The sequence below is a fragment of the Aspergillus terreus genome, genomic scaffold (assembly GCF_000149615.1).
Source record: "Aspergillus terreus NIH2624 scaffold_1 genomic scaffold, whole genome shotgun sequence".
NCBI lineage: Eukaryota > Fungi > Ascomycota > Eurotiomycetes > Eurotiales > Aspergillaceae > Aspergillus > Aspergillus terreus.
This window is the reverse complement of record NT_165972.1, coordinates 342,018-364,205: the sequence shown is the minus strand read 5'-3', so window position 1 is coordinate 364,205 and position 22,188 is coordinate 342,018. Positions and strand designations below refer to the sequence as shown.

The window sequence follows — 22,188 nt, the reverse complement described above, 5'->3', positions numbered from 1 at the left end:
CATCTTGACTCTCTCTCCTTTATCCCCTCGCATTCCTGTCTCCACCTGTCCCAAGTGGACATGCAAAGCCCCCAGCAGCCACCCGACTTTCTACTGTACCCGACTCAGTCCACGCGTGGGAGCAAAATGATCGCCTTGGATTCGTCCCGCCAGCAGCAGACCCCATTCTTCCAGAATTTCACCATGGATCCTGCATTCACGGACCCTTTCGCATTCCAGGTGGACAATTTTGCTAGCTTCGGGCAGCCCGCCAGTTCCTCTCGAGGCCCCCAGACTTCTTATTATGATACCCCTCCGCTCTACACGGATTCCTACTCCGACTCCAATAAGACCGCCCCTGGGTTTCCTTCCATGCCGGGTACGCCCCCGACGCTTCCCTCCACCCAGCCGCTGGACTCCCACGTTCCGGGCCTGACCGCCCCGTCGGGTCCGTCTGTCGCCAGCGCCTCCTCCTCGGCCATTGGGTCGCCGTACTCCGGCACGGCCCATGCCAACCAGGAGAACTGGGTCGATACGAACCACGGCCTGGGCCTTCCCGCCGCGGTGATGGGGGATCTGTTTCCGAACGACTACACGGGGACGACCCTGGACCCCGATTACTTTGCCAATAAAGGCGCGGACAGCTTTGTTGGTATGTCCCGGCTGGGTGATGACCTGAATAGTCGGATGCTAATGCCCTCCTGCGTGGCAGACCCTTCTTTGATCCCGCTTCAGCAGCAGTCGAATCTGTCGACCCCGGCCATCTCCTACCCGGAACAGACTGATTATAGCTTGGTCCCCGGCGGATTCTTCCCTCAGTCCCCTGACCCTTCCCAATTCCAATTTGCGGATCCCTATGGTCCATTCACACAGCAGCCATGCCCCATGCCCGCCTCATCCCCATCTTTGATGCCCTCCCATGTCCCGCCCCGTCGTCTCTCCCTCTACGACCGTCGGTCCTCGGTCTCTTCCGTGCAGTCTCGTCGCTCGCAGCTGAGCCCGGCGGCCAGCAACGCCGAGATCGAGGAGGACGCCAAGGAAAAGGGCCGATGCCCTCATCCGGATTGCGGTCGAGTCTTCCGGGACCTGAAAGCGCACATGCTGACGCATCAGTCGGAGCGTCCGGAGAAATGCCCCATTGTCACTTGCGAGTACCACACCAAGGGGTTTGCCCGCAAGTACGACAAGAACCGCCACACCCTGACCCACTACAAGGGAACGATGGTTTGCGGCTTCTGCCCGGGATCCGGGTCGCCGGCCGAGAAGAGCTTCAACCGGGCGGATGTCTTCAAACGTCATCTGACCTCTGTGCACGGTGTGGAACAGACCCCTCCCAACTGCCGGAAGAGAAGCCCCGCGGCCGCCAGCAAGCCTGCGCCGGGCTATCCCCAAGACGCGACAGGCAAGTGCTCGACCTGTTCGGAGACTTTCAGCAACGCCCAAGACTTTTACGAACATCTGGACGACTGTGTCCTCCGGGTGGTGCAGCAGAAGGAGCCCAGCGAGGCCATCAACGAGCAGCGCCTCGCCGAGGTGGAGTCCGACGAGGAGGTGAAGAAGACCATGGAGAAGCACAACCTGAACACGGCTGGCACCGTTGAGCGATACGACGATGACAACGATGACGACGATGATGACTCCAACGAAGCATCGTTTCTCCGACGCGCCGGCAAAGGCTCCCTCAAGTCCACCAAGGGCGCCTTCGCCGCCAACAACCGCCCCATCCTGGGCAACAATGCCGTGACCAAGCGCTCCGCGGCTACGAAACGCCGCAACAACCGTGATCGGTACCCCCAGTCGTGGGGCTGCCCCAGCAGCAGCATCAAGACCAAAAAGCGCGTGCTCTGCGTCTTTGACGGCCAGCGCCGCCTGTGGAAGGACGAGATGGTGCTGGATAATGAATTCGAAGTGCGACTCAAGCTCCCCGGCGGTGCCGGAGACGGCACCAACCGCGAGGCATACATCACCGACCTGGATGTGGAGACGATGAAGCGCGCCGAAGGCGTCCTGAGCGCCAACGACGAGGAGCGAGGCCCGTGGCTAGATGGGCCGCTCACCCAGATGATTGGGCCATCGGCGATGATGTCTGAGATGCCTCCGGCCCTCGAGGGCAAGGCGACCTTCGACGAGTTCATGTTTTAAGATACCACTCTATTTCTCCCCTGTTTTGCAAATGTGGCATTTCTAGCGACATCTGTTGTACTCGGTAGTTGATACCATTGATCTGTTTTGTTCATTTGGGTGCTGTATTTATATATGATCTGACTGGGCTGGGCCCGTCTGGAGTCGAGCGGAATCAAAAGGACGATGAGCGAATGCCTAATAATTGTGATGTTCAACCCGTAGCCAATTTGCCCTTCGTACCTTTCAGTCCAATCTGAGCTAACCCAACACGGCGGTTCATCTGCTACCCGCTCACATGCCCCGCATTCCGCCCGCGAGCCTGTTTCAACCGCCCAGCTCGTCTCCAGCATGCCCTCGTCCGGTCCAGGATAAAACCTCCGCGCCATGCAATTGGGACTGTCCGAAAACCTCTCCGCCCTGGTGGCGAGGCGATTCCTCGCCGCCAAAGACGCAGGCCACCTGCTGTTCTCGCAGACCCATCTCACCACCGTCAACGTCGCGGGGATCCCGGTACAGACAGCCCTGCGCATGTTCCTCCCATTCAATAGCGCCCTCGCTGACCTCGCCGCGCCTCCTAGTACCAACTCCGCTACTGTCCCGCCCTGGCGAAGAAGCCCTCTGGCGCCCCAAACCCCGACACCAAGGCCCCCAAACCCGACCCCTTCCAGGACCCGTCGCCAGACCTCTTGATCGCCCACATCCCCCGCGACAACCCCTCGCACCTCCTCGTCCTCAACAAATTCCCCGTCATCCACAACCACTTCATCCTCGCCACCAAGTCCTGGAAACCCCAGACCGACCTCCTCGAGCAGGACGACCTGGACGCCGCCTACGCCTGCGTCACGGCCTGGGACCACGAAAACAGCGGCAGACGCCGCCTCTTCGCCTTCTTCAACTCCGGCGACGAAAGCGGCGCCAGCCAGCCGCATCGCCATCTGCAGTTCCTCCCCGTCGAGGACATGCTGCAGGGCGGCGGTGGCGGTGAGGGGGGCTGGCAGCCGCTCATCGATGCGGTCGCGCAGGCGCAGGGGCAAGCCGAGTACCGACGCCTGAGCCAGCTGCCCTTTGCGCATTTTGCGCTGCCGATCCCGTCCGACCCCTCGCCGGAGACGCTTCACAGTATCTATCTGTCGCTGTATAGGGCTGCGCTAGCGGCCGCGGCGGTGGACCGCGAGCGCCACACGTCCGGCCCCGCCGCCGTGAGCTATAACCTGGCCATGACCGCGTCGACGATGATGATCTGCCCGCGGAAGAGCGAGAGCGCGCGGATCCCCGTCGACTCGGCGGCGTCGCGCGAGGTCGTCGAGGCCGGCCTGGTGTCCCTGAACGGGACGCTGCTGGCGGGCACGCTGATGGTCAAGGCTGAGGCGGAGTGGGATGAGCTGCGCCGGAACCCGGAGACGCTGGCGAGGGTTCTGGAGGCGGTTGGGTATCCGCATCCGGAGCTGCGGGGGGGCTCGCTGTTGTGATTGATTGAACGGGACTGAAGCATAACATAGGAATTGCATTAGATAGCATCTATTAGATACGAGTTTCTCGGTAACATGACACCGCCCGTCCGATTGCGCTTTTCATTCACCAAGGACCCCCCTCTTCCGTCGCGTCTATTCATATTTTAACATTATGTACCTCGCACCACTTCCGCTTACATGTGGCATTGCCGAAATGGTATGATCCGCCATGTGTCCAGATGTACTGGGCCACCTTTTTCCAGGAGACTTTGGGCGGCTGCGTGACGGCCCGGGGCCGACACCACGACGCATAGCTAATGTCCGAGTTGTCAGACTCGGAGTACGCCCGCACCGCGTCGCAGAGAAGTTTGATCTGTTCTGTCAGCAACGTCAGGACAGTTTGAAGGGTGGTCAAGACTTACGTCGTTTTCATGCCACTGCGGCTTTCTCACGCGCTGCTCCTTCGACTTGGTCAGGGTGCGGAACCGCCCACGCAGCGTCGACTCGGCCTCCTTGAACCCGCCGATGCGCTTGATGTCCTTGTACGACAGGCCGCGGCGCTTGCATTCGATCAGGAACGCGTTCTTCGTGTCCCGGTGCCAGGGTGCTTGGCCGGACCGCTCCGCCTGGAACAAGTCGCGGTCCATCGGGGCGCTGGGGACGATATACTGGTTGAGGCGGTACGGGGTCTCGCAGTAGGGGTACGCGTCCGTGGACATATGGAACGGGCTGATGCCCTGCTTCTCCATGGGTAGGGCCTTGTCTGCGGGCGCGTACTCGGGACTGTACAGATCCATGGACACCGCCGGCGTGATGAATCGCGGGTTCTCGACGGTGAGATCTGGGAGTTCGTGCAGCGTGTCGGGGAGGGCGGGGAACGGGGCCAGGCTTGCGCTGCTGGACCCGTATGCTGGAGTGATGCCGGCAGGGTGCGATGTGAGCCAGACGGGGTCGGTCTGGCTGTTGGTGCTCGGAGGCATATCCCATGCTGTTTGGGCCCCGAAGCTCGACCACGGCAGAGGCGTGGCTGGACCGCATGTGCTCCCGATGGAGGTGAAGTCGCTGTCTGCCGTGGCTACAGAGCTTTCTTCCGCGGATCGCTGGTACAGAGTGCCGGCGTCGATGGGGTTAGTGGTCGGCGCGGGGTGGAGGGCGTGGGCGTTCTCAACGTGATGTCCCTCTTGTGGCACACCCGGCGTCGCCAGGGAGGTTATGCTTGCGGGTTCGTTCTTGCAGCCGGCGAACGGGGTGAGGGTGTGGTTGAGCATGTACAGCCCCGGGGGTTTGGGGACTGGCTGGGCTAGGCTGAGAGGGGCGTCGTTGGGGATGGGAGCGTGGTGGATGTCCTCTTTGGTCTGGACCACCGGGGATTCATGACTCTGCAGAGCGGAGTGGCTCCGCAGGCCATACAATAACACCTTCGTCTCGTCGGAGCCATATGACGCAAAAGGCTCAGACCAGTACCTATGGTCTTCGCTCATGGCATCCCCGGGTGTTGCTTTCTTGCTTCCCATGTCCGGGACGGCTTTCGGATCCCGCCTGTCAGCAGGAAACCAGTGAAACATCTGGGGACAGTCGAAGTTTGCAAGCTCCTGATGCGACGGTAGAGACACTGTCGACGGACAATAGAGACCAGGCTGGAGGTCCACACACTGACTGAGGGATAGACAATCCGGATCAAACACGGGCGAGATAAAGTCCTTCTCGAAGGTCAAACCGACTTCAGGGCGTTGTTGAGGAGGAGCACACATGCGAAGCATCGCTTTAAAATGAGACAGTCAATCCCTCTCGTTGATTGTCAGTCCTCACCGCTCCTGTCGTCTGTCGTCCCGTATACACGCCGTGGGGGAGGCGTGGCCAGCGATGCTGCTGGTTCCGAACGATGCGTGCCGTTGGGCTGATCGGGACACCTGCAGGGCCTTTTTTGTCTGCTCAGCACTCTGGCCTCCAGATGGAGAGGTTTCACTCCGGTTCCGGCTTGTTCACTCACCAACAATATCGCGGTCAGTCGGCTGCTTGTCTGGATTCAGTGGGGTGTCTTAGATGGCGATCTGGTTCGGGATGCTCTGGTGGCTTCCGGGCCTGTTGCCATACATCCAAAGCCAACGATGAGCGAGTGAGATGTGGCCTTCTCGTAGAGAGCTTGGGTTTCTATCTTAGACAGGCGGATCTAGTCTCAGACTGCAGATGCTCGACTTCGTCAAAGTCCTACCGCCCGGAACGTGATCAGAGGATTTCGATATGATGCACAGTGTGTTGGATGCTTTGTCGACGGGGTAATGTCTCATCTGGATGAAGCAGCCATGCAATTTTCCAAGCACTAAGGGAAAGACCACGCCGAGACAAGCCGATATGACAGAAATCCTGAGCAGAGCATCTTTCCAACCCGGCCTCCAGTGACGCACCCCTTTAATAAGTGCCGAATGTTGGCGACCCCTGTAGGCGCTCATGTTGCCCATCAAAGCAATCCCCTAAACGGATCCATGTTCCTTGTCCGGTGCAAGATAGATACTGCTCCCCCCGACTAAACCGTTATGGCAAAAGGAGCTAGCTCCGTATGTCTCCCTTTGTGGTGATCAACAGGCATGGGTGTGACGCGATCCCGGAGGCAAAAAAGAGGCAAAAGGTCTCCATAGAACACCAGCATTACTGCAGAAAATGGATCTCACTCGACGAGTCTCATTTGTGCTCTTCTCGTGGAGGAGCACTGTCCGCCCAATTGGAGCATCGTCGGACTATTTTGCCCTTGGGTGGCGCACGCCTCAGGATGACGACGGGAGAAGCATGCAGGATTGAAAGAAAAAGAAAAGCATTTTTCTCCCTTTCCCGTGCACAGACAACACCATCCATCCTCTGTCCATCCCGCCTGTTCTAGGCGCGGGTTGTCTTGGTCCGTCCGGCGACGACGACGCTGAAATGTTCCGGGTAACCACATAGGGCTTTGTCCGACTGTCCACTCCTCGCTCTCGGGGCCCATCGCCGGCCGCCGCATTGCTGCAGGAGCTGCTAGACCTCCCCACTAGGCTTCTCCACGGGACGTTTGATCGGAGCATCCGGGTGGATGGATCCGTCAGATCGGCGGACAGTTTCATTTTCTCCCCAGAGGCGTCTTCCAGTATCCCCATTATCATACGGCGTCTCGCTGCTCGACACGAAAATGAAAAGCTTAAGCGGCTGTGCTGGATGGCTGCATATGCATGCCACTTGGATCGCTTTCTCCGGTCGTTCTCGGATTCTGCACAAGGAATTGAAAGTTCGCAGATGGGCACATCTAGTAAAAAGCGGTATAGCGGTATAGTCCTGCCTAGGGATCTAGGTAGGTGCAAACTTGGCTGCTCCCCATCTCTCTTGATCAAACATGCACTAAGACGTAGGTCCAATGCACTCATCCCATCTGCAAACCGACATACCTCTACCAGTCAATTCCAAAACCAACCTGCCCCATTAGCAAAGAACGAACTCCCGGTTTGCATGCATACCCTTCAGCAGCCGGCGGCTCTACACCTCAATCAATAAAGAATAACACCGAAATCTGGGGGTAAAAAGCCCAGATCAAGTGAGCCGGCCATCCCCACAAAACCCAAACCTATGGCTCGCTGCAGGCTCGCCCCGTTATCTACACTGCTGCAAGCATACGCCAACATTGTCCGCCATGTTTTCTTTCCCCGCGGATCATCCCCACGACGTCGTACGTAGGTGCGCTAGTCGCGGGCCAAATCATCGCGCGCGAGAAATCCCACGCTGTGGTATACGGAGGTCAACCCGTCTGCGCGGGTTTGTTACACGCACGCATACCTACACTGCTAATTCCCTCATGACAGTAGTGCTCCCTCGGGTTAGTCTGGATGGGTTAGGGTTGGTGACACTGGCTGTCTACTTGATTGTCGTGGGTGGCTGGTGCATAAGATAGTAGGCTTGTTTCACGGCGGCCTGCCGCGGCTTTAATATATATCGTTTCTAGGCGTTCGGGCCGATCCCGCTGGTGGCAGTACGAAGGGATTGTATGATGTCCGAGGTAGGATGAATGAATCCAAGAATACGTTTTGCGTACATAAATAGCGTCGGTTGATGTCTGCTCCCGCAGCCGTTCATCCGGTTTGCCAACGTCCCGTTGTCTCTGAATTGTGGAGCAGAGGTTCCTGTATGCACGATGTACAGAGCCTACGCCAAACAGATGAGGAAACGACAACCCGTACTTCTTCTCGCCAATGGATCCGCGTGTAGCAAAAACTGGTTGCACGTATCCGTCTCCCCGTCCGCTTGCGTGCTCTGTCTCCGCAAACTTGATGTATGTTTCGAGCACAGACCTTATCTTACCCTGTGAATCTCCCCGAGAAGCTTCTGGCTTGTGTCAGAGGTTCTTTTGGCATATTGGCCCCTGTAACATAGACCCAACTTAGCTACGCTCGTATTCGCACATCGCTGGTGGGATGCCTGAGAGATTCGGAGACCTCGCGTTCGTCTCGCTTCCCTGCTTCCGACGGGCTCTTGCCTCAAGCCTGGCCCCGTAGTGGTCCAAAAGTCGGTCAACTAGAAGGACTGTAATCCAATCAGAAAGACGAAATGGAAGAAAATTTGAAGACCAACCTGTCAGAAGTATGAACGTAAAGGCGTACAAGATCACTGGCGACGTCATGAATGAATACGCAAGACCAAAGTCTTGGATGAACAGAACAAAGCCTGCGGAGGCCATTCCAAGAACAAGGCGAACTGATATTGCGATGGCGAGAGCAGTGCGGTTGCTATGACGATGGCCCAGCAACGCGAAAGTAGCAAACAGAAACATGACTATGGATGCGATGATAAAGAAATATTCGTAGACGAACCCGAGAAGTCCTACGTACATCCTTAGCAGCTGGGAGCTGCTCATCTCTTCGATGTTGGTATCCTCCGTTGGGACGAGCCCCATGCTGGTAAACAGCGCGGCGGTGACATTTCCTAGCAGGGAGCTAAGACGGTTTCGCGTAACTGGGTACTCGTCTGAGCCATCGTCTGGGCATAATGGGCCGAAGGGCAGATCATTCAAAATTTCGTCTATAGCCATCTGCTGTATGATGGCTCCGTGGCTATAATCGATCTCCATGTCGCTTATGGTCCATCGAAGAAGATCAATGGCTCTTTCTGGGGCGGGCCGCGGGTTCTTGCACGCAAACACAATCATCTCGGTCAGATCCCCGAGTTTTAGTGTCATGTCCAAAGTTAGAGCCAAGATCTGAGATCCCTCCAGGAGGAGAATCAGGGCCGCGTGGAACGGGAAATGCAGCTGGGCCCAGATTTGTTGGGAGTATTGTCCAAGAGCACCCCTGGGAGTCAGGTCAAAATAGGCCTGCCATACGAAATACTATATTTAGCTGTCAGTAGGTCGAAGATGGTGGCCTCGAATGCAAGAGAAACAGTCATACCACATTGGTCGTGACACCGAGGATATGGACAAACGACCACTTGGTCCAGCCAGCTGGACGTACTGTCTTATTGACAATCCTAGTGACGGAGATTACGCCCTCCCCTATTATGATCAGCGTGAGAAGGCCCATTCTGACGTTCAAGTGAGTGTTTTGAAGGCCGATCTCGGGAGTAAAACAGGATATCCCCATGATAATCCACATCTCGAGTCCGAACAAGACAAACCAAACGGTCCATATGTATGGACGGACCTGGACAGGATTGGTGAAAACAAAGAACATCTGTCACTCGTCAGCTGGAGCCTGATTAATGTATAATCACCCTACCCCAAGATATATCAAGCTCGACGCAAAGAGCGTTGCGGCAGAGATATTGATCCCTCTTGCGGCGGATCTCATGTGACTTCGTACAAGGACAGTGCTGACAGTATACTGTACGCCCAGTAAAACCCTACTCCCTCCCAGAAAGATACTCAAAAACTGAAAGGCCCAAACATTCTCGTTCTGTATGTGAGGAGTGAACCGCGTGCCTGCAGATGCGAACCCAACCATGGCGGCTAGCTGAATGGCCTTGCAAATTCGCTCGAAAATCGAGTCTCGCGCGAACCTGATATCGTACAGAGTTATTTGCAGCCAGGTAAACCATATCATTCCCAGAAAGCCAATGTATGCCATTAAAGCTACCTCGCGAAGTCAGTACGGAGAGCCAAGTAGAGGGATGCATATTACCTTGGACGTTGTAGATCTCATGCGTAGCCGTGAAGACGGACAGACTCGCTACGAAAAAGAGATCGAAAAACAATTCGATAGGAGTCGCATCCGTATGCCGGTAGAGACGAGGGCCTGCAGTTGGATCGCTGCAGTCAACGGGCGTCTCGATGAACGAAAGATGCGCATGCTGGCTTCAGGAACCCGTCAGTGCATAAGCATGTCAAGTAGAGCGGATATACATACTGCACAGAGCCACGTGCGGTCCTACGTAGGGGTGGGCGAAACAAGGAGAGAAATGGCGTACGCGGCATTGAATGTACCAGGAAAGAAATTGATTTGGGTATCATGGAAGGGCTAACTGGATGGACAAATGTAGGTTGGCAGAGATGACACTCGGCTGTTGCGGAGAGAAAAGCAGCGGACAACTGTCGGACATTCCATCTGGAAGGTGCACTGGAAGCTCAACAGAGACATGTCAGGCTTCACCTCCAGCATTGTCCGTGGTCACCTCCATCGAGTTGCCGATATTCTCCAAACCGCGTGAATTTGCGTTTGCTTCAGCTTCAGCATCAGGCGCAGCTCCAGCTTCTTGTTTCAGCCTCTCATAGTTATCACCGGCTTCCTTAATCAGAGCCTGGATCTCAACCTCACGAACGGCGATATCGGCCTTCTCCTTCCGCAGCTCCTCCATCCTGTTGATGATTTGTGACTTCGACTGCTCCATGACTGCTAGCGTGGTACGTAGCCTATCTAAGCAGTTCGAGAGACGGGGCAGAGAGGTCATCTTCGGAGGCGTCTTGGGTCGATCTGCATCTCTGCCAGAATTGCCCATCGCGGCTCGCGCCTGCGCAGCTTCATATGCAGCCTTTTCCTCCAGATCCGAATCCTCCGAGTCCGACAGTCCCTCTGCGTCTTCGATGAGTTCCCGCATTTCGTCTCGCCGTTTCCGAAGCTGTTCGCGCTCCGCTTTCCGTCCAAGCGATATACGCCCGTCCTCCACAAATTCGTCGAAACCTTCCGCGAAATCTTCATCGTCCCGGATCAGCCTAGTATCTTTCGCACCTTGCTCGGCATCTGACAAATCGTTATCCACTAGGGAGATAAAGTCCTCTTCGGTTGACGTGTATTTTTGCTCCTTCGCTAGACGCGCTCGCCGTTCCTTTTTCTCTCTTATTTCCGCCTCGCTGGGGATGACAGACGGCGCGGATACGGTCATAACTTCGCCAAATTTGGCAGCGACATCGACCGTTTTTGTCGCCTCTGGTCCTTCTCTGTCGGTCATTTCTTTGTCGTCATCGGTAAAGGTCTTCGGTGTGGACGGTGTCGAATCGCGGAGCTCTTTCAAATAATCCTTATTATAACTTGGTCTGTCCTGATCTGGACCAGTTCGGAGTGGGAGGCGATTCCCCGACGGCGTCAAAGATCGCTGCATGGCGCTTTTCTCTAGTAATGCGCGTCCTCCTAGTCCGCGTCGCTTGGGCATGACCACCTCGCTCTCCTGCCCATCTTCAGCCATCGATGTCTCGCCTTGACCGAACGATAGCAACTTTGACTTTTGCTTCGACTTGGGAGGGGGGCGTTTCACAACCGGTCCAATATCTGCATATGTCAGAATCATACCACGGAATCGCATAACTGGTGATAGCTCGTACGGACCTTCGTCGCCTCCATCTTCTTCGTCATCACCGCCAACCTTGCGCGGTTTTCTCCGATTTGCGAACTTCGAGCTCATATCGGTCAATATATGTGAACTCAATAGTTGGGAGCTCTATTGTGAGAGAATGATATGAATTCCAACGGCGAATGATCGATTGTATGGAGCGCGACTACAGGCCCAAGCTAAATCTGACATTATCATCACGTGACAGCTAACTAATCTAGGCAATTTTCTAGCTGAAGAGGTATTGGTCTCGAAGGGTTAACAACGTCTGCACAAGATTAGACGGTAGTTTAGATACTATCCTATATTTCAGGTCTCCTAAGGAGATCTCAATTCAACTACCTCGACTGGCTGTGGAAGAGCACATCTACCTTGCTGAAGCTCCGGGAACAACATTTCTCCGACAGCTGCCCATCCCACGGAGACATCTCAAAAGTCCGCAACGCGACTCTCCTCGATATCACGCGGGAAAGTTCACCAGAATCAACCAGCCAAGATGCCTCAAGCTCAGCCCGAACTCAAGAAGGTATGTCGTGCGACTCTTATATTTGCCGGTTTTTGCGCCCAACATGAAACTAACACATATTCTTCCCAGTACATGGAAAAGCGGGTCTTCTGCCAACTGAACGGCAACCGCAAAGTCATTGGTGTCCTGCGAGGCTACGATGTACGTTATAATATCCCAATACTCCTCCCTTCGCTGTGTTCGCTTTATACACGCGGCGACTATGGTGAAGTCGCACATCCATCCGGAATCAAAACTGATCCTTGTGCGATGTAGGTGTTCATGAACATCGTTCTCGACGAGGCTTTCGAGGAGAAGCAGGGTGGAGAGAAGGTCGCTATCGGCATGGTGGTATGTACAGAAAATATGGCGCTTGGTTATGGTAATCACGCATATTAATTGCTCTACACAGGTCATTCGTGGTAACTCGGTCGTCATGCTCGAGGTGAGTACATTTTCATCTCTTCCCCATCCCGTGCAGGTGGCTAATACGAATGCCCTATTATAGGCTCTGGAGCGGATAAGCGACAAATAGACTCGATACATCTGGGTGTCACTGCTTTTGGGATCGGTTTCTTTTTATCGCAACAAGGAGTTCACGGGTCGGTTGTTTCCATGAACGATCGAAGACGTTTCGATTTTTCTACAAGTTTTACGAGCCAAAAAATCCAGCTTCAATAATCCGTCGATTTGGGATATCCTAGGTATTACCGTCCGAAGGAACGATGCGAGACAGCTCGATTGCTATGCAAGATATCGTCATTCATGACACACCGCAGACACAGCGTCATACGGGAAAAAATCCGGTGAACCGGGTTCACTTCCAATGCAACCTTAGGATAGGGATAGGGGAATAGAAAGTGGAAAACATGAACGTTCAAATCGAGCATCAGTCCACCCACACGCCGTTAGTCCGTATATCAACCTCCAACCAAATAAACGAAGAGAAATGCAAGGTGAAATCAATGGGTGAATAAATCCATATTACTAATATTTATTTTGGTTTCTGGCCGAACTTCAGCTTCAACTTCAGTCCGCCACCGGGAGTTGATGGGGTGGAGGGTGTACCCGGATGAGGCTGTGTTGGGGGTGCAGGAGGAGGGAAATTGGGGATATGTAACTTGGGGATTGGTTGGCTTGAGGGTTGACTCGTAGACGGAGTGCTGGGGCCAAGCTTCGACTGTTTGAATGTGATACGAGGGCCGGGGGGAGGCATTCCCTGATCCTCGCGTTTGCGCTTTGCCGACGTTGAGTCCTTTTGGGGATGGAGCGTCGTGCGGATCTTGTTGGACCTGGAAAAGTGCATACGACCCTGGAAGAAGTTAGAAAGGAATATCAGCGCCTGGTGGTGGATAGAACGTACTTTTCCGAGATGTTTCACTTGCCAGTATCGCGGATACTTCAGTGCCACCATTCTCGAAGTAATCGGGTCATATAGCACCCTGGAGAGATCGGTAAATTCCGAAAGCTCCAACAGGCCAATAAAGGGGGAATTGCACGCAGCCCAGAGAGACTCTTTCAGGACCTGATCGCCGGATACTTCCATCTTTAATGCCGCGATTGCCCCGGTCACGGTCTGTCGCCGTGCTAGGTCGGCTTGACGGACTTCTGTGGAGGATTCTTGTTCGATGATCAAGCCATCACCAGGGGCATCCGCCTTTTTTGGCTCTTCTCGGCCGAATGCCACTGGAGCAAGTGCTTTTCCGAACAAGTAGTGCAGTCGTCGTCGGAGCCAAGCTGAGGAATCACTGGACATGGTAAAGATGAACCATTTCAGGAGCTCGGGGCTCCTGAAGACATCTGTTTCCACAAGGCACTCGAATGCGTCCAAGCGGAGGAGATCGTAGGTGCCCGCGCGAGTGTAAGGTAAGAATTGCATAACATCCATGTCGAGGATGTTGGCTTGCATCAATTGCATTTGGCAACGCAAGGCAGCCCGAGAATAGACATTTTGGTATGAACTTGACCATTCATCCATTCTTCGGTACCTATCAATCTCGGCCAGAGCATCCCTTTCCAGCTGCTCTTCCGCCTGGGCTTCCAGTACGCGCTCCATGTCAAAGTTGTCGTCCAGATCTTCGGACCGGGTCTCGACTTTCCCAAGCAGGGCATGACAGAGCGACTGCATCAGCGTTGCGACGTAGAAGTTGTCCGAATACTCGTTGTTCGAGTTATCATTGAACCTCAGTTTGTCATATAAAAAGCGCTTCACGCGCATTGGCGTCTTGCCATTGTTGTCTCGGACCTTGGATATAGCTTCGGGGATGATCAGCTGCAGTGCATATGCAGCTCGATCTGAAAAGTCGTTCGAGCGGGTCATTGGGGAGCCCGGAATGCAGAACAGTTCCTGGAAGGCTCGCTCCAAGTGGAACAAGCCCAGCCAATTGATGTCCTCTTTTGCATGCTTTACCAAAGCTCGCGCTGCCGCAGCTCGAATGCCGTGGAAGTACCTTCGGTCCATGAGCGTGCGGACAAATATCGTGGAGATGAGGGGATGCTCTCGTTGAGCCGCCATGTATTGTAGGGACTGTAGACAAATGAGCCATGTGTTGGTAAACACCAGGTAATGAAACCTACCTCGAGTTGAGCTACAACATCCCGATCCTGTTGGAGCTGGGAAAGGTACATGTAACCTGGCATCACTAACGAAAGCTTGCAAATCCACTCGAAATCTGCATCCATCCGAATCCATTCGTAGGATTCTTGTCCCATTCGTTCTTCTTCTTCCTTACTCCAGTCAGCAAGTCTCCACTCCTGCATTTCTTCTTCACTCTGTAGGACATCTCCCAAGCAGTATAATAAGACGTCTTCTTGCGTCTCTGCATTGGGGTCAGTGCCAGTGACAGCTGCGGCGCGCTCCTTTTGTCTTTTATTCCGCTTAAGTCGCTTGTATTTGGTGTTGTAGGGAATGTCGAATTTGGTAACTCCCTCCTTGATTTCGACGATATGCTCATAAGGCGTACCGTCGGCCTCGTGAATTCTGATTGTCATGGAGCCCGTGAACACAGGCTGGATGGCGCCTGCATATACTCCGCGAATTTCTTCCTTCACATCTCGCATGAACGTATTCCTGTCCAAGTCCCGGGTACTTGGCTGTTCAGACTGAATTTGTCGAATCACCATCTCGACCACCAGCTTCTTCTTATTGAACCGCTGAGTAGCCTGAAACCTGGGGCATCCGGCCCCATACACCCATTGTTGGAAGAATGTGTCCAGTTTGGCGTGGCCCAGGCGCTCACAAGTCTTCTGGAAGTGTGAAGACGTGATAGCGCCATTCGGTATGTCACCCATCCGGGAATTTAGGAAGACTCGCGAGACAATACGGGTCATTGTAGGCTTGCCGCTAGCCTTGTTCAGTCTCCGTTCCAGGATGAATAGAACGAGAGGGGCTTTGAGAGCAATGAATTCAATCTCGGACGCATCTATCCTCAAAATGTTTCCCATATCGTAGATGGATGGGCGTTCATAGTCCAGATCACACACTCGGTCTGACATCTGTTTCAACCGAAAGCGATATTCGTTGTTTCCGCAGAGCTTTCGCATGAAAGTGTCGGTGATGTACCAAGCCACACCGACCGTGACCCAGGTGTCAGCAGGTTCTTTCGGGACTATATTGACACCCATCCATTGGCATGCTAGAGCGTATACGATGGCGCGAGTAGAGTCGTACGTTGGATCGATAATCTCTTCAGGGAACAGCAAGTGGTTGCTGCATATTGACAGGCAGGCTGTGGGCAGAACATCTTCTGGCGTGTCATCCACGAAGCACATCTTGTAGCTGGAAAACGGGTAGGAACCGTAGGTCAGGGAGAAGAAGTCAATGGCTTTGGCCATCGGAAAACAGGTGTTTCGGAGCTCATCCACTCTTCCAGGAAGGCAGAAAGCGTGTAATGGGATTGCGTTCTGACCAAGTTGCTCGTCTTGATCGCTTTCTCGAAAGTCGGCAAGGTTGACGTATTCAAATGGCCCAACCGCAAACCCGACTTGCTGTGCGGAAAGAGGAGACGCGCAGGCGAAAGAAACAGTCTTCTTGCTGGGATCTCTTGGGTCAATAATCTCGTCCGTCATATCTCCAGAGCAGACCACAGATATATCCAAGTTCTCGTCATCCGGAGAGATGTATCGGCTGCTAGACTTTGACCGGCTAGCGGCGTTCCCACCGGATGAGTCGCGGCCTTTACGGTCAAACAAGTCTCCTAAGGAACACGGGCATTTGATCGACATTTCCCAGGTGCATCGCGAAGAGGGATCGTCAACACATGGGAACAGGGGGCACCCGACACCGTAGCCAAGCGGGTTTGTTGTGTATGCATGTGGATATCGCCGGTCACTATTTTCCACTCCGACAAACTGAAGACCATCCCGAATATTGTCAATGGTGAACTCAATATAGACCGTGAGCGCCGCGAACTGTATCCCTGTCGAACTGAGAGGTCCACCAAGGTCATCAACAGATCCGGATCCACGTAATGCCATCTGATCTTGCGCTTCGATCGAAGATGGGTCCAGTTCGTCGATCCTGACGCTTTTGGGGATTGTCAGGAGGAGATCAGGTTCCGGCGGGGATTTGAGCAGGCCATCTATCTTGTGCGAGAGCCGCTGATGGTAGTGAGGGCCATAGAGCTGGAGCGAGTCGTAGGGGTCGACATATTTAATCGTAGGTGCCTTTCCGTTGATATTCAAACGCTTCAGCTCGCCCTGACGGAAGTTCAACCGAATAACGCGGAGGTCCTTGTAAAGCGGATGGATCGTGATTTCGGTTTTGCCCTTGAGACTCTTGTTGAGGAAGTCGATTTCCAGTTCCACCTTCTGGTGAGCGACGGTGAATCCCTGGCCCGGCGCGGATGGGCCGGCGAAGGCCTCAACGACGCCCGGCATCGCGCAAAATACTCAGTCGTGCACTGCGCCGCAAGCGCTTTTCTGACCATCTACCGTCATGTCCGAGCTCGAGGAGCGACCATGAAGCTGTGGGGTTGGCGACAACAAAGACGAGCGTGAGGTGAATGTGAGGGTTAATGAAATCGGTTCTGTTGGCGAAGAAGAAATGGTGATCAGGTCCGGCGCGAGGGTAGGAGGGTCGAAGGGAGGGAAAGAGCGTAGTTCTTCTTATAAGAGGGAGGAAAGAAAACACAAGTATGTCCCACCAGGGTAAAGAAAGCGATTATACCCGTGAATATAGAGCAAGGACAAACACAAAGCGACGGACCCTCGATCTCCAACTGTCTGGCGACACTTTTGTCGCGTCAGATGCGTTCGAAAGCTGCGGAGCTCGCGGCGGGCACGTGATTCGGCCGTCCGCTGATCCTCTCCGTCTCCGTTCCGAAGACTTTGCTCTCTCCTTTTCTGCTTTTTCTGCTGCTCGGGGTCGCATTTACGCCTGGTTGGGAGAATTTCACGCCGGACGCACCGTCGCACGTCGGAATATATCAGAGCTCTTGTGGAGCTGTCAGCCCTCTTGATTTTATTGCCTGTCGCGTTGCATACCGCGCAATGCACTAATTGCGACTTGTATACTCCTCATCCCGCTGACCGTTCATTCCCCGTGCGCCGTGCGCCCTCCTTGCCGTTATGAGTCTGGTATTCAAGAGGATCCAAGGTAAGCAATTGGGTCATAGACACTGAAATCGTTATCCGCAGGCTAACCGGTCTAATTTTCTCCAGCGATCCAAGACTCCCTTTCGGATGACGTTCTCCTGCCCCTCAAGAGCTACAAGTATTCGAGCGTCGACAAGTCTTTCATCTCCCGGTATATACTGAAACATTACGTACGACCAATCCCATCTTTCAGGAGACCCTCAGCAATGTTGATCTGACATGGTTTCGCGCCTCCCAGTGGAATGCATTCGTCGAAGTTTTGCCCATGTGGCTGGCCCCCAACATGGTCACGCTTTTGGGCTTCTTTTTCATTATAGGCAACGTCATTCTTATAGAACTTTTGATGCCTGATCTGATTGGACCGGTGAGAATGATAATATTGCAAACTACAACGGACAGTGTGAGGCTAATATTCGAGTAAAAAGGGCCCTTCTTGGTTATACTATAGTTTTGCATTTGGCATGTGGATGTGAGTCTCGTGGTCGCATTGAGCTTCTGGGCTTGTTCTAACAGATCCAAAGGTACTCCACCTTAGACAACGTTGATGGAAAACAGGCTCGGAGAACCGGGACGTCGAGCGGGCTGGGTGAACTGTTTGAGTGAGTACCAAGCCAGATATGCGCAGTCACCGGATGATGCTAACCCTGAAAGCCACGGAATTGACTCGCTGAACTGCACCATGGCTAGCCTGCTGGAAACTGCAGCAATGGGTTTTGGATCTACTCAACTCGGAGCTTACACCGCATTGGTGCCGTGTCTTGCGATGTATTTCTCCACGTGGGAGACATATCATACGCATACACTTTACCTCGGCTATATCAATGGCCCTACCGAAGGTCTTCTGGTTGCAATCGGTATTATGATCGCCTCTGGAATTTATGGCCCCCAGATCTGGTCCCGGCCGATTGTCGAATTCCTGAACTATCCGCAGATATTCGGCAACAACTCGGTGAAGGACCTGTGGATTCCGTTCCTCCTTTTGTCCTTCTTCATCGGCCACCTTCCGGGATGCGTTCTCAACGTTATCGAAGCGCGGAGAAAACAAAACCTCCCGGTCCTGCCTATTTTCAAGGAGTGGGTGCCGATGATCGTGTTCACCGCCAGTAACATTGCCTGGCTGTTCTCGCCCTATTCGACCATTCTAGCCGAAGGCAGACTCGTCCTGTACTGCTGGGCGATCACGTTTGTGTTCGGACGCATGACCACCAAGATCATTCTGGCGCATCTGTTAAGACAGCCATTCCCCTACTGGACTGTTTTGCAGACCCCTCTCATCGGCGGCGCCATCCTGGCCAACCTGCCCCGATTCGGACTGCCGATGGTCAGCGGGTGGTTTGAAGTCTTGTACCTCCGCGCCTACCTCCTGTTCGCGTTTGTGGCTTATATGCATTGGGCGTTCTTGGTGATTAACCGGATTACCACCTTTTTGGGAATCAACTGCTTGACCATCCGTCGCGACAAGTCCGTCGCCAGAGACCAAGCTTACCTCAACTTCGGCGAGCGGACGGAGTCTCCTTCAGGTGATCCCACCAAACGTGGCCTGAAAAGTCACTAGATCCTGATTGTATGCGGAATTATATACTCAATCTCGCCGGCAGATCCGATTCCGCAACGCACTTACGGCACAATTCAGCAATGCCCCGTACTTCATGACAGCCGTCAATCGGAAGAGGCGCTAATCGGAGTTTGATCTCGTGAAATTGAGCGCTCATGTCGACCATTCTTGAACACCATTTCCTTCCTATATATTGCCTTATGATTTTAATTCCCTGTCTATACATGCCAACAACGCGCGACTGACGACTAACGATTCTGTCTTATACAAGTTTGACGAAGGACAGGTTCCGTGTGAATACTAGCCACTATATAGATAGACATCTAATGAGACTGATAGAGAGAATGCCTGCATCATGTAGCATACGAAGTGGTCATATCGGTTCTGTTGTATATGAAGATCACTAGCCTTGTCCAGACTAGCGCTCTGCCTGTCTATCAATACTGTATCCACCATGATACGACTGCGGGGGTTCTCCAACTGCAACCTCAGACTACTCCATGCCTATCAACGGAGAGTGTCGTATCATTCGTTATACTCCCAGCCCCTCTTCACTACCTACATACTAAAATACCGCTAAACAAACGGCGCGATGCAGACAACAGCCCCAAGTGGACGCACACGCCGGCCAAACTCCGACTGATAACCCAGATAAGTAGGACAGACGCACGGGATGATCCTGTCCAGTCCTGTCGACTTGGCTCTCTTGGTACGAAGCTTAGTCAAGAGCGTGAGCACGATACCAACCTGGTCTCTTCCACTCTGACATCCCCCATTACCTTGTGCTTGGGTAGCGAGGCAGAATGGGTAACCCTGACGACATTGCGGCCCATGCCGCGAGCTCCAAGAGTGCCGACGCTGATGCCGATGTTATACGCGTGCAGAACGCGGATGAGCTGCGGCTGGCGCAGATGGGTTTGTTCGGTTCTTTTTGCGTGTCGGGCTGTTTCTCACGATGGACTAGGCCACAAGCAAGAGTTGAAGAGGCATTTTTCGGTATGGAGTTTGATCGGGTTGGCGGCGAACTGTACCATTTCCTGGACGGGTATGTCTGACACCACCCCCGACGCATGCTGGTCGTGGTTCTTATGGTGTTATGCAGGACTCGGTCTAGGGCTGATCACCTCCATCAACGCCGGTGGTCCAGGCGCGCGTAAGATTCCCTCCGTCTGAGACTGGAGTGCGCAGCTGATCACGGCAGTTATCTATGGCTTCATCCTAGTGTTCATCCTCCAATGCTTCCTGGGCGCCTCGCTGGCGGAGTTCGTCTCTGCGTACCCCGTCGAAGGCGGCATGTACCACTGGATCGCGGCGATTGCGCCGAAGAGATTCAACAGCATACTCAGTTTTGCCACGGGCTGGAGCACAGTGTTTGGATGTAAGCACTATTTGCGTTGTACGTGGATCGAGCTCTGGCTTAATCGATTGTGTAGGGATATTTACGACCGCGTCGACGAATCTGATCTACGCAACCAACTTCATGGCCTTGATCGCCATCTACAAGACCGACCTTGTGTTGCAGCCGTGGATGACCTTTGTGGCGTACCAGGGGCTCAATCTTCTGACATCGGGGATTGTCATGTTTGGCAATCGCTATATCCCTCTGATTAACAAGTTCTCCTGTATGCCTTGACCCTCGTCTGTCGTCTTCTGTCCGCTCATGCAGACTGCAGTGTGCTACCTCCAGCTGGCGTGGTTCGTCATCATGGTCACCGTCGCCGCATGCGCGCCGGCTCATAACGACTCCAAATTCGTCTTCCGGACGTGGATCAACGAGACCGGCTGGGAAAACAACGTCATCTGCTTTATTACGGGGCTGGTGAACCCGCTTTACTCTCTGGGTGGATTGGACGGGATCACAGTAAGCCGTCTGGTGACCTACACGCTTCCATTGTCCTAATCGGATATAGCATATCACCGAGGAGATGCCGAATGTACGCTACGCCCTGCCATTGTGCACTATCTAAACATGCTAACCCTAGCTAGCCTGGACGCAACGCTCCTCTAGCATTAGGTCAGTTGCATAACCCGCATTACACCCCTAGGCACTGACAGAGCTAGCCTGCACCCTCACCATAGCCTTCGTTACGGGCCTGACCTACCTGCTCAGCCTGATGTTCTCGGTGCAAGATTACCAGAGTCTCGCGAGCAGCCGGACAGGCCTGCCGCTCGCCGAGATATTCCAGCAAGCGACGCAGACGCGCGGCGGGGCGTTTGGCCTCGTCTTTCTCCTCTGGATTGCCTTGGGGCCATGCACGATCGGCTCGCAGCTTAGTATGTGCCGTCATTGCGTCTCTAGCCTGCCATGCGCTGACTAGGCTCACAACAGGCACCGGACGCGTGTTCTGGGCTTTTGCCCGAGACGACGGCCTCCCCTTCTCGAAGATGTACCTGCCCCGGCCCCGTGTGTGTGGTTAGAGCATACTGATTATATTAGCTGGGCGAAGGTAAGCTCACGCACGGGAACCCCGCTGAACGCACAGCTCTGCGTGGGTACGATCATCGCCCTGTTGGGGTGCATCTATCTCGGTTCAACCACTGCGTTCAACGCGATGATGAGCTCGGCAGTGTACGTGGTTCTAACTCTAACCTATTTTCATGTGCAGAGATATTCTAACCGGCCACAGGACAATCAACAACTTCGCATACCTGGTACCTATCCTCACGAACGTCGTCCTCGGCCGAAAGACTATGCAGCGTGGACCGTTCGCTCTGAGCTCGGTCGTTGGGATGGTGGTCAACATTGTCACGGTGCTCTGGCTTCTGTTTGCCATTGTCTTTTTTTCGTTCCCGTATTATATGCCTGTGACCGGTAAGTTCTAGTCTTGTGTTTGGGAGGCGAGGCGAGGTGCTGACAACGCAGCGTCGAATATGAACTACACGTGTGTATGTGTTGGTGGGTTCTTGATCATCGAGCTTCTGTGGTGGGTGGTTGCGGGGAAGAAATATGCAAAGAGCATGCAGAAGGCCAAGGAAGAGCAGAATCAGGCGGTGGTGGTCGCCGAGGGGGAGAAGAGTGGATAAGGAATGGAACCTAGAAGTGAAACTTGTGACTCGGACAAGTTAACACTGCGACATGAGATTGCTAGCGCTCCGGGTGAGCTGATTATTGAGATTCTATGCAGATCAGCTAATTCTTCATATTGCTCCAACCGCTCCAATGCAAAAGACGTGGCATCGTAAGGTAGAAATATATATACAATAAT

At 54.0% G+C, this 22,188-nt stretch overlaps 7 protein-coding genes across 7 annotated transcripts; 4 read left to right on the top strand and 3 right to left on the bottom strand.

Moving 5' to 3' along the window:
* Positions 1-183: 183 nt before the first annotated feature.
* zfpA (putative C2H2 finger domain protein) lies at positions 184-2,121 on the top strand (the record flags this gene model as incomplete). Its single annotated transcript, XM_001210207.1, has 2 exons — positions 184-631; positions 692-2,121. 2 exons carry the CDS (start codon positions 184-186, stop codon positions 2,119-2,121), a joined length of 1,878 nt encoding a protein of 625 aa, XP_001210207.1.
* A 1,130-nt stretch (positions 2,122-3,251) lies between these two features.
* Positions 3,252-5,314, bottom strand: ATEG_00120 (uncharacterized protein; the record flags this gene model as incomplete). Its single annotated transcript, XM_001210206.1, has 3 exons — positions 3,252-3,563; positions 3,733-3,927; positions 3,977-5,314. 3 exons carry the CDS (start codon positions 5,312-5,314, stop codon positions 3,252-3,254), a joined length of 1,845 nt encoding a protein of 614 aa, XP_001210206.1.
* Positions 5,315-7,950: 2,636 nt separating this feature from the next.
* On the bottom strand, positions 7,951-11,399 carry ATEG_00119 (uncharacterized protein; the record flags this gene model as incomplete). Its single annotated transcript, XM_001210205.1, has 6 exons — positions 7,951-8,093; positions 8,142-8,880; positions 9,020-9,238; positions 9,368-9,636; positions 9,686-9,799; positions 10,154-11,399. 6 exons carry the CDS (start codon positions 11,397-11,399, stop codon positions 7,951-7,953), a joined length of 2,730 nt encoding a protein of 909 aa, XP_001210205.1.
* Positions 11,400-11,823: 424 nt separating this feature from the next.
* On the top strand, positions 11,824-12,367 carry ATEG_00118 (putative small nuclear ribonucleoprotein SmG; the record flags this gene model as incomplete). The annotated part of the gene is made up of 5 exons (XM_001210204.1): positions 11,824-11,853; positions 11,923-11,994; positions 12,109-12,183; positions 12,245-12,277; positions 12,341-12,367. The coding sequence occupies 5 exons, from the start codon at positions 11,824-11,826 to the stop codon at positions 12,365-12,367; spliced, it is 237 nt and encodes a 78-aa protein (XP_001210204.1).
* Positions 12,368-12,826: 459 nt separating this feature from the next.
* On the bottom strand, positions 12,827-16,710 carry ATEG_00117 (transcription initiation factor TFIID subunit TAF2; the record flags this gene model as incomplete). The annotated part of the gene is made up of 3 exons (XM_001210203.1): positions 12,827-13,144; positions 13,196-14,359; positions 14,410-16,710. 3 exons carry the CDS (start codon positions 16,708-16,710, stop codon positions 12,827-12,829), a joined length of 3,783 nt encoding a protein of 1,260 aa, XP_001210203.1.
* Positions 16,711-17,400: 690 nt separating this feature from the next.
* On the top strand, positions 17,401-18,982 carry ATEG_00116 (sn-1,2-diacylglycerol cholinephosphotransferase; the record flags this gene model as incomplete). Its single annotated transcript, XM_001210202.1, has 5 exons — positions 17,401-17,428; positions 17,494-17,578; positions 17,876-17,896; positions 17,949-18,026; positions 18,115-18,982. The coding sequence occupies 5 exons, from the start codon at positions 17,401-17,403 to the stop codon at positions 18,980-18,982; spliced, it is 1,080 nt and encodes a 359-aa protein (XP_001210202.1).
* An 803-nt stretch (positions 18,983-19,785) lies between these two features.
* On the top strand, positions 19,786-22,006 carry ATEG_00115 (putative choline transporter Hnm1; the record flags this gene model as incomplete). The annotated part of the gene is made up of 11 exons (XM_001210201.1): positions 19,786-19,897; positions 19,947-20,027; positions 20,184-20,360; positions 20,416-20,604; positions 20,656-20,843; positions 20,969-20,996; positions 21,044-21,256; positions 21,312-21,388; positions 21,430-21,551; positions 21,610-21,794; positions 21,846-22,006. 11 exons carry the CDS (start codon positions 19,786-19,788, stop codon positions 22,004-22,006), a joined length of 1,533 nt encoding a protein of 510 aa, XP_001210201.1.
* Positions 22,007-22,188: the final 182 nt, after the last annotated feature.